The sequence below is a fragment of the Nesoenas mayeri genome (genome assembly GCF_963082525.1).
Source record: "Nesoenas mayeri genome assembly, chromosome: 5".
Classification (NCBI taxonomy): Eukaryota; Metazoa; Chordata; class Aves; order Columbiformes; family Columbidae; genus Nesoenas; species Nesoenas mayeri.
Genome location: NC_137548.1, coordinates 25,969,047 through 25,979,582, shown reverse-complemented (window position 1 = coordinate 25,979,582; position 10,536 = coordinate 25,969,047). Strand labels below are relative to the sequence as shown.

General features: G+C 41.2%; 1 protein-coding gene across 1 annotated transcript; it reads left to right on the top strand.

Moving 5' to 3' along the window:
* Window positions 1-81: 81 nt before the first annotated feature.
* Window positions 82-9,753, top strand: BBOF1 (basal body orientation factor 1; the record flags this gene model as incomplete). Its single annotated transcript, XM_080345242.1, is given in 11 exon segments — window positions 82-268; window positions 271-413; window positions 1,558-1,623; window positions 3,437-3,580; window positions 4,690-4,728; window positions 4,732-4,770; window positions 5,138-5,208; window positions 5,611-5,755; window positions 6,180-6,679; window positions 8,135-8,239; window positions 9,423-9,753. Coding segments are annotated over 11 exon segments (1,512 nt in total). The 3' UTR covers window positions 9,496-9,753.
* Between the last annotated feature and the right edge of the window lie 783 nt (window positions 9,754-10,536).

The window sequence follows — 10,536 nt, the reverse complement described above, 5'->3', positions numbered from 1 at the left end:
GGGGGGGGCGCTAGCTGGTTTCCATAGGAACAGGCAGCCGCGCGCGGCCGGTACCCGAGGCAACGGGGCGGGGCCTCCGTCATGACGAGCGAGGCGGGTTGCCGTGGAGACGCAGCGGCGGTGGCGGGTGCGCGTTGGTCGCTCCGCTGCGGCGGCTCTTCCTGCTCCCGCAGGCCGACGGTGGAGGGGCAGGCGGCCTGGGTGTCTGAAGAGAAGGGAGAGGAGGTCGCCGCGGTGCTGTGGGAGGCTCGGCTGGCGGCGACCGAGGCGTCCGGGCCGAGTACCGCGAAGCCACCCGCCGGCTGGCCAGGAGCAACGCGGAGCGGCTGCTGCGGCGGCGGCAAGACGCGGGGAGGGAGGCGGCGGCCGTGATGGCCGCCCGCGCGAAGCACGGCCAGGAGAAGGCAGAGGAGGTGTGCGCGCAGCCGGGCAGGCCCCTCTCCCCCGCGGCCTCCGCAGTTTCCCGGTGTGCAGCCGCCTGGAGCAAAACACCCAGCAGCAGGTCCTGCCCCCCTCCCCGGTGCCTGCGGCCACAGATGCAGGCGGGCGGCCCGCAGCCGGTGCCCGGCCCGCGGCGCAGCAGCGCCCCCTCGTGGCGTGACGGCTCCTGGCGGGCGGGGCTGCGGGGGCTGGTGCCCTCCCTGCGTGGGACCTGCTCCCGCACACGGCGTCCGGGTTTGCTCCCCCTCAGCACGAGGGAGAGCGCGACACACCGCAATGAGTTCAGGAGAAGGGCACCGAGTGGGCTCTTCAGCACACGATGTACAAGAAGAGGCTCAAGCGGTTTTTTTCCAGCTTGAAAAAAAAGACAAAGCTAAGGGGGAATCAGCTGATTTCAGCCACCTGGAGAAGGTTTTAGAGAAAACAGATCCAAACTCAGAACGCAAGGAAGGAAATGAAGCCTACACTGTAGCTTCCATTTCCTCTGTCACAGATTATTTCACTTTAGTCCTATTCCTGCTTTTCTAAGTCCGAGTACCAAGCAAAACTCTTTTTCAGTTAGAAAAAGAAATTGAAAATGGAAACTAAAATTGCATTATTTTAATATCCTATGTATTAAATAAAAAAAAAAAAAATACAAAGCTCTGATCTCCAGGTGAGGTCAAATGGTAGGAGACAATTTTCTTGCTCACATCCCACAGTTTTCTTTTGGCCTATCCAGTACAGATGATCTTACTCAGACCTTTTCCCAACTGCCTGTTTTTCTCTATACATCTGTCTTTCTTTTCTCCTTTTCTATACTGGTTCTCTAACACTGCACCACTATCCAAAACAGTGAGGAAGAAAACCCTCTGTCCACATAGTTTTAATTCTTTAGTAGAGTCACAGACCTGTTTGTATCTAATACGTGTGGATTTTTATAGTTCAAGCTTACATTATTTCATATGCTTAACACAAATAAAACAGTTTTAAACATGGTTTAATTGACCTGAACACTGCAAATGAGGGACCTTTCCCCTCTTTGTGTCTGCTCATGATTAAATTAGAAAAGAACACAGCAAGGATACTTCTTTTTCCACCTTCACAGTTAGTGTTTCTTGATTTCTCTTTTCACAGATTGGGAAACTGAAGCAGGAGCTGATTGTTTTGAAACAGAAAGCTAAAGAAGATAAGAAAAAGCTGGTGAATTAACTTTTCTCTTTGTCCTCAGAACAGCAGGGTCTTCTGAGCAGGCTGAAAAGTGGTTCTGATTTTAGTATGAGGAACAAGCTAGGGCAGTTAACTGTTACAGGCTTTGATGCAAAAATAGTGCATGAAGAAAGAACTTGAAAAAAGCAATGGTGATGTAGGAGTTATCCCATGACTGTAGTATTATTTCAGAGAGTAGTAGTAATATTTTATAGCAACTGAAACAGCATTAGGAACCAGCTGGGTAACGGCAAGGCCAGAGGCAGAGCAAAAACATGTTTCATTTTTACTGAGATAAACAATACTTTGAATTATTTTCTAGTTCTCTGTCCTTCACTACTGTTGAACCAAGAATTCTTAAAGAGAGCTGAGAAAACTATTATCTGTTAATCTGGCTTCAATAAGAAACAGAACTGTGCTCATCTGTGCTTTAAGACAGCTCCCAGCAAGCAGACTCCACAAGGAACTTTCTCTCATTCTCAGATTATAAAGAGCAGAAAAGGCCATAGTTGTGGTGGGTTGGCCTTGTTTAGGCTCCAGGTGCCCACCAAGCTGCTCTATCACTCCTCTCTTCAGCTGGACAAGGGGAGGAAAAATACGATGAAAGGTTTGTGGGTCAAGTCAAGGACAGGGAGATTACTCAGTAATTACCATCACAGGCAAAACAGACTCAACTTGGGGAAGTTAATTTAGTTTATTACCAATCAAATCAGAGTAGGATAATGAGAAATAAAAACAAATCTTAAAATACCTTCCCCTCACTCCTCCCTTCTTCCTGGGCTCAACTTCACTCCTGATTTCTCTACTTCCTCCACCAGAGTGGCACAGGGGGCAGGAATGGGGATTGCAGTCAGTTCATCGCATGTTGTCTCTGCTGCTCTTCCTCCTCAGGGAGAGTACTGCTCACACTCTTCCCCTGCTCCAGTGTGGGGTCCATCCCGTGGGAGACAATCCTCCAGGAACTTTTCTAATGTGGGTCCTTCCCACAGGCTGGAATTGTTCATGAACTGCTCCAGCGTAGGTGCCTTCCACACAGTGCAGCCCTTCAGGAACAGACTGCTCCAGCGTGGGCTCCTCTCTCCATGAGGCCACAGGTCCTACCAGGAGCCTGCTCCTGTGCAGGTTTCCCATGGGGTCACAGCCTTTGGGCATCCACCTGCTTTGGGGTCTTCCACAGGCTGCAGGCGGGTCTCTGCTCCACCATGGACCTCCATGGCCTGCAGGGGACAGCTAACCTCACCATGGGCTGCACCACGGGCTGCAGGGGAATCTGTGCCCTGGCACCTGGAGCACCTCCTGCCCTCCTCCTTCACTGGCCTTGGTGTCTGCAGAGCTGTTCCTCTCACATATTCTCACTCCTCTTCTGCTCCTGTTGCGCAGGTTTTTTTTCCCCTTCTTATCCCAGAGGTGCTACCACTGTCACTGATCGGCTTGGCCTTGTCCAGCAATGGGTCCATCTTGGATCCAGCTGGTGTTGGCTCTGTTGGACATGGGAGAAGCTTTTAACAGCTTCTCACAGAAGCCACCCCTGTAGCTCCCCTGCTACTAAAACCTTGTGATGCAAACCTAATACCATAATATTATGGTCATTGTTTTATACTTACTATTCATTTCTAGACCTCTTATTTCACTGGAGGGTAGCTTCTGCTGAGTTTGCAGCATTTCTTAATTCCTTGTGTTTTTTAAAACACTGCAGCTTGGCATAATTTCAGACATCCAGTTCTGTGTGCTCTGTGTTTTGTTACAATGTTTGATGATTGTTTTTTTTAATTTTGCTTTCTTCTTATTAAGAATTTTCGTTTTGCAGGCAGACTATTATGTCCAACAAATAAAAGAACTGGAAGAGAAATTTCAGAAAAAGGTTGGAGAAGTTGGCCAAATCCACTTAGAACTGGAATCAATAAAGGAGTTCCGCAGGGAGATGGCAGCTGTGGAAAAAGAGCTGGAAGATGTAAGTTTGTCATAAATACATGTTTGCAATATTTATTTAAAAAGCAACATTTCTGTCTGCATGACGACATAGAATTTGGGAGGAGAGGAGAACAGACATGGCTGATCTACTGAATTGTTTCTTTACAGTTTACAGAGAGTGAGGAAAAGCCCTAAGCTGATAAAATGCAAGTTCTGCAGCCAGAACTCACTTCTGTAATGGTCTGGTGCTGCAGGGTTGTTTCCCTGTTTTTTTGCACAGTAACATGTAATCATGCAAACATATATGTGGATGGACTAGAGCATCTAGTACACACTTTAAAGATATATATGAATGAACTAGCAATTGACTATAAGCAGTATAAGTCTGACTGATTTCTTGCTAGTCAGCTCAGTTAGGATGTGAATGCTAGTGTTATTTCAACTACATAAGCCATTTAGAGTGTAAAATTAGGGACTGGCATTCACTAAGGACTTACACAGCACATGACCTAATCAGAGATACTTTGGAACTATAACACAAATATTAAATAGTAGAATTGCCTGTAAAATATTTCAGCCTGGAATAAAAAAGTATCTCAGGTGACTGATGACATGAAAAAAGTGCCTTGAGTGATTCAAGTGCCTTGCTGACTCAGCTCTGCAGGAATTTTTTTTTAGTTTGAAGAAGGGGCTTAGAAGCAACACTAAATACTTTCAGTGGAGAGAAATGATTGGTCAAGAGCATTTTGATTATTAATATACAACTGCTTTTAAGCTAGGATATTAAATGTGAGCTAGTTAGGCATTTTTCAAAGAACACTTGAGGCGCTGGACTTTGAATGATCTTGATGACTGAATCAACAGACAAAGTAAAGCAGATTTCTGAAACTGAGCATTAAACAGGTTTGATGGAATGTGTGTGAATGTTTGTGACGTGAAAATATGGGCACAAGTGAACTATGAGGGTGAAGCAAAGCAATAATACGAGTAAGAAGGTTAAGTGCATTTTATAGATTTTGTGTAAAAATTTGGTGAAGACTGTAGGCAGTGCCAGGAGAGACTACCAAATTACTTCTTGAAGAGTACATCCACGCTTTTAGTTACATGGCTGAAGTAGAACACCATTATTAAAGACTTTTTAAATCATAGTTAAAAGAAACTATGGAGGTTTCAAACAGGGGACATGAGTAAGTGGTTGTGAGTTTGGAGAGGAGGTTTCTTGAAGAAAAGGTAAAGATTGACAGACAGATAAACTTTTATTAGGACAAAATTATTTCTTCCACTGACTATTCTGGTTTATGTAGTTTTCACATTTCTTTACGGAGTGTTTTAAAATTTCCCGTGCCAACACAAGTATGATGAATGAGTTGGAGGCTAGCTGCAGTTTTCCAGTGAAAAACATGGGATATCAGGATCCCAGAAAGGTGCCATTCTCCACTTCCATCAGGAACTTCAGTGCCCTCAGGAGTTCATTGTTTCTCTAGCAAGAAGCTGAGTGAGCTGGAAACCATGGGTGTGATTTTAGAATTTACACTGTGATTTAACTTCAGTGCAACAGGTCTCATGCAAAATTTAAACAGACTTTTCTCCCTTTTAGATAAGACCAGAAGAAGTTGTTGACAAAAAGCAAATAATGATGGCAGAGACCACCCAGTGTGAGACTGTTTTGTAAGATACACTTGCTTTTCCTGTTTTTTGCTTTTCAAAACCATTTAACACTGTGTTCCAAATAAGGAGTTGCTCATGTTACTACATGGGCTTTGAGGGGCAAAATCAGTAATGACCTAGGCTGTTTTTGTATTTCGAATGTCAAGATGATGTCAGCACTTACCTTTAATCTGTAAGACTCGTCCTGGTTCCAGAGAACTGGAGGAAGTATTATCACAATGGTACCACTGTTTTCTTCATTTTCCCAGTTCAGACTAGAAGCAAAGCTATGAAAATTTGGTACAGACCTGTAATAATTTTACAGCTTAGCTCTGAATTTAGGACACTGATACTGATTTTAATTAAAAAAAAAGCAATAAAGGCCGTGATTAAAGCTCTTGGATTTTGTTTTCCCATGTACAGGCAGCTGAACAGCCCTGGGAGAGACGTGTTTAAGGAGAATGTTGGTCTTCATGGTGCATTTGCTTACCAGCTGAAAGAGACAATGGAATTGCAGAAAATCAATCAGAAGTTAGAAGAGGACAAAACTCTTCTGTTACAGGAGAAGGTTTGTGGTCTGGTTTTAATTCCGTTTCATTCTCCTCCAGGAGGGGATACTTCTGGATACAGGATTTACTGCAACTAACCTCTCTCTGGTCAGATGCCTCCGCAGTTACTGATTTGGGAGTTGTCTGAAGAAGAGCTCTTACTGTGTCTTAATTATTGAAGAGAAAGAAGGAAGGGTTTCCTATGCTACCCCATTAAGAATAAGTCCCTCAGCAATGTATACTACATACCAAGCCTTCTTTATCTGGATTCTCTGGTAAACAAAAACCTAATCCCAGAGAAGCATTCACTTTCCAATGTGAAGGTGCCAGAAGGTGCCAGAAAATGTTTACTACATTGTCAGTGTTGGGGAAAAAGCAAACAAACAAACTCCAGATTAGGTGCAAATGAAATAAAAGCCCAAATAATTTCTTCTAATCTTTTAGGAAAACAACGAGGGTTTGATTCGAAAAAAGATCCTACAGATTAATCACCAGAAAGCACAGATTGGAGATCTGCAACGTAAAGTGGAAAAGCTGGAAAGGGCCTTAAGTTGCATGACTGGAGAATCTGTGAGAGAGACTCAGAAAACACAGCAGCAGACACTGATAGAAAACCAGGCAAGCATGGTGGAGATCAAGAAACTGCAGCAACTACTAGAAATGAAGGATCGGGAGATGAACCGAGTGAAGAAACTAGCCCGGAATATCTTAAATGAGAGGACCGAGGTGGAAAGGTTCTTTCTAGATGCTCTGGAACATGTGAAGCAGGAGATCATATCCAGTAGAAAACACTATAAGAAAAAGGCCCAAACTGCCTATTACAGAAAAATGATGGAGGCATGTGCAGGGAAGGAAGAATTTCCCAAAATCAAAACATTCAAAAGCAACATAAACAGCACAAATAGTGTGTACAGAGACCTAGAGGAAGCAGAGAAATGCTACTGGTATTGAAACATCAAAAACTAGTGTCTATCTTCCTAGCACACCTGAAAAACTCTTTATGTAATAATATTGCCTAGATTTGGAATGCTTGTGGAGGCTTCTGTTATAAGAATACGAATAAGAATAAGAATACTGTACGAAGTGTAATATCCTATCAATTAGTAATGACTTTATGAGAACTTAATTTCAACCAGGCTATCACGTTTTGGTCATTATTTTTATTGATTAAATTAAAAATTAGCTTGAAATAATTTTTTGCATATTCTGTCATGTGCTGTGGAATTTGGTATAGAACTGACAGTATAGATGTGCTTCTGCAGCTTCCTTTTCATAATTATTGTTGCTTTTCTAATATTTTTGGTTTTATAGGCATTGCTCTTCTGGATTGCTCTTTTGCTTTTTTACTCACTCCAGTGAGCTACAAACACTGAAGCCTGAAAATTACAAATAAGATGCTAACAGCTCTTTACTATGTTGCTGATCATTTTAACAGAAACATCCAGGTTTTTTTCAAGTGTTCTTCCATATGTCAGAAGCCCCTGCTTTGCATTGTGTTTTCAAAAGCTGTTTTCTTCAAACTTAATTATAATCTAAGAACCACCCATTACATGAAATAGACACTGACATATAAAAATAAGATCACATGCGGTAGAGTACTGTGACAGGATTACCTTTTATAGCGAATAAAATAAGTATAGTATTTCAGAATTTGTATTAGGAGGCAGCTTAGTTTAAATTAGGGCTACATGTGCTGCGGTGGTCAGGATTATGGGTCTCCTCCTGCTACACATCTGTGCCTACAAACTGCAGCAGTGTCCAGGCGCTTGGATTTTAAGCCAGAGTTAAGGACGCCCATAGCTGCAGCTTGTATGCCTCTTTGGTGAGAGATCAAAATTATCCTACTCACAAATAAAATGTTTGCTTAGTATGCATTGGCTATTGGGTGATTCAGCAGCACGGAGTCAGAATACTTTGTTCAGTCCAGGTTATATCTCAAAAATGGTACAGCAGAAACACTTCATGAAAAATTAGAGGCCAAAGTAGTTATTGAGATCTAAGGAAGCTTCTCCTTGGAGCGAGAGATGGTGGAGACTGGAACTGAGATTGAAAACTGGTTGTACGTGTTGAATCTTTTATGTGTCAACAAGAGAAGCAAGGAAAGGACAATGTACTTGAAACCAATACATGTTAGTACTGACCCTCCCAGTATTTATAACCACTACATGTGTAACAGAAATCACTGGTTTTGTTCTACTTAGTTTTGAGAGCCATAGATTCAAAAGTCAAAAAGACAGCACTGTGTGCTCAGATTTAGTTTTTTAATTTATATGCTATGAATAGCTGAACACGAGCAATACGAAGCTAGAATTTAAAACCTGTTGTACACCTAGAAAATCCATGAGAGGTATGTCTTTGAAATTTTCTTATAATGTGTTGATCTTTTCTGTGTTTTTCAGGGAAACAAGCCAGTTTGAAAAAGTGGATATCAGTGAATTGACATGGGAACAAAAAGAACGTGTTCTGCGATTGCTTTTCGCCAAAATGAATGGCAGAAATCCGTGGTAATATTCTGTTTCTTCACTAGGTGAATGCTGAACTTGCCTGTTCCAGAAGCAGGGCTGATAACTCCAGGTCTAGGCATTCCAAGAAACTGAATCTAACATAAGAATCTAGCTAACCATGTGGCCATGTGTGAGGCACTTTAACTTTATGAAAAAGCTGACTTAACCTTTTGAAAAAGTTTATATACTATATACTAATTTTGGACATGCACTAGACTATGCTGTTGGACCTTTGTGGAAGCAAGTGGAAGCAAATTTTGGTCGTGCTGAGGAAGGGAGAAGTGCAGTAGCATTAATTTTGTTCAGTCATTAATGAATGCCTATCCATATTTACCAAACAACTAAATAATGTATATTGTGGCAGTAGCATTCACCACATACATTTCCTTTTAATAAGTGTACAGTAAAGCAATATGCCCAGTTTGAAAAGTATTAAAGGTGTACTTACTCTATGGCTCATTGCTGTCTGCATAAGAAACTTGGGAGCATGACTTCAGAGATACCTAAAATACGGCTTGCACTGGAAATCTAAAGTATTAATTATAAGCGGTGAATGAGGGCATAAGAGGGTCCAAAGAGAAAACTAAAATGCTGTGATTTTTAATGTAGCTTGGGGAGACTTAATGCTTAGAATGGAATATCAGTTAAAATAATTTATTTACTTTTAAAAAATTAAATTTAAATTTTGTTAACAAAAGTTACATTAATGGAATTTTAGCAAATTTTGTTAAGGTTATTACAGTGGAAGTAAGAAATGTATAGTTAGATGATTAATCCATTAGCTTTTATGGTTCCAATTTATGGATGGATTTAACTCCTTTTACCAGTATTTGCTACCATACAAGAGCACACATAAAGCTGTAGGATATGAAAGCTTGAGGAATAGAGTACAAACACTTAAGTTGAGTTATAATTAAACGTAGTTTTTTTTAAAACTTTGTTTGTTTGTTTTTCCTTATTCTAATTGTAATGATTTTGCCACAAAATACAGAATTCCAAGTGAACTGAACTTGTTTTTGGTTCATAGTGCTGATTTTGAAGAGTGTGCTGCAGCAGCTTAGATGCCCTGGCATTTCTTGCTTGCTGTTCATCTCGGAAAGCAAGTTTGGTGTGGAATTAGAAATCTGGTTGAGCATAAATTGCCATTAGATGAGATTACTTTGCTCTTGTGTCTTCCTCACAGGAAATACCCCAGAGTTTTGTCTTCTTCAGCTCCAGCTCCTAACAATATTAAAGAAGAAAGCAAAAATGGGTAAGATAATAAATTATACCACACTATCTAACATCTCTGCAGTCCTGGTTATATATAAATGGATGCAATTGTCTCTCCATTGTCCCTCCCACTTTAGAATACTGTGGTTTGTCTGAAGATCTATATTAGCGTGTCTATACACAAATAAATGTATGTGTGACAGAAAGAGGATTTAAAAAAAAATAAAATAAACTTCTGATCATGTTGATCTCTTAGAAGCTGGCACTGAGACTCAACTCTCATAAGAAAAAAATGATCCCATGTCCCCCTAAAGCCTCCTTGAAAAGCAGCTTTATTATTTTTGGAGGATTCTCTTGTGAAAGGCCATGATCATGCAAGGAGATGCATTTTCAGGTAGCACAGGAAGCTTTCATTAAAAGGCAAAATCTGTTAAGCTGATGCTGCTTTCAGTATAGAATCACTTAGAGAGAATGGACCTGGATGAAGATTTGTGTGCCTGATTTTCAGATGCAAACTCAGATACAACTACATAGTTAATTATAATACTCCAAGGCAAGCAATATTAAGTTACCCCGGAGGAGTAAGCAGGGAGGGGTTCTGGCATGCCATGTCAGACATGAGGCTGTCAAGCACACAAAACAAAATGTAACACTCAAGACAGTGAATGATGAGATAAAGATCGTAAGCAGGAACTCTGGAGGGTTTATATGGCAAGACAAGGAACCTCCTTTGGAGAGGCAGACCACCACTTCCAGAAATGGGACTGAAAGCAAGTCATAGCCATTTTTTGCAAAGACAGGGAAAAAAAGAAAAAAAAAAATGGAAGTAGAAGTCACAGGGCTGAATTCTCAAAGGTAGTTAAATGATTTTAACATAATTTTTTGACCTGAGCATCAAATAGCTTTGAGAATCTAGAATAGTGCCTTCTAGGCAAGAAACAATTTTTAATAGGAGTAAAAGGGTTCACTATAAAATTGTATTTTAACAGAGTTTAAAGAAATTTATTATGAGATACTTTGTACTTAGATTATACTTTAGTATAATATAGAAGCTATATTCTTTAGCTTAATCTTTTCTTGTGGAT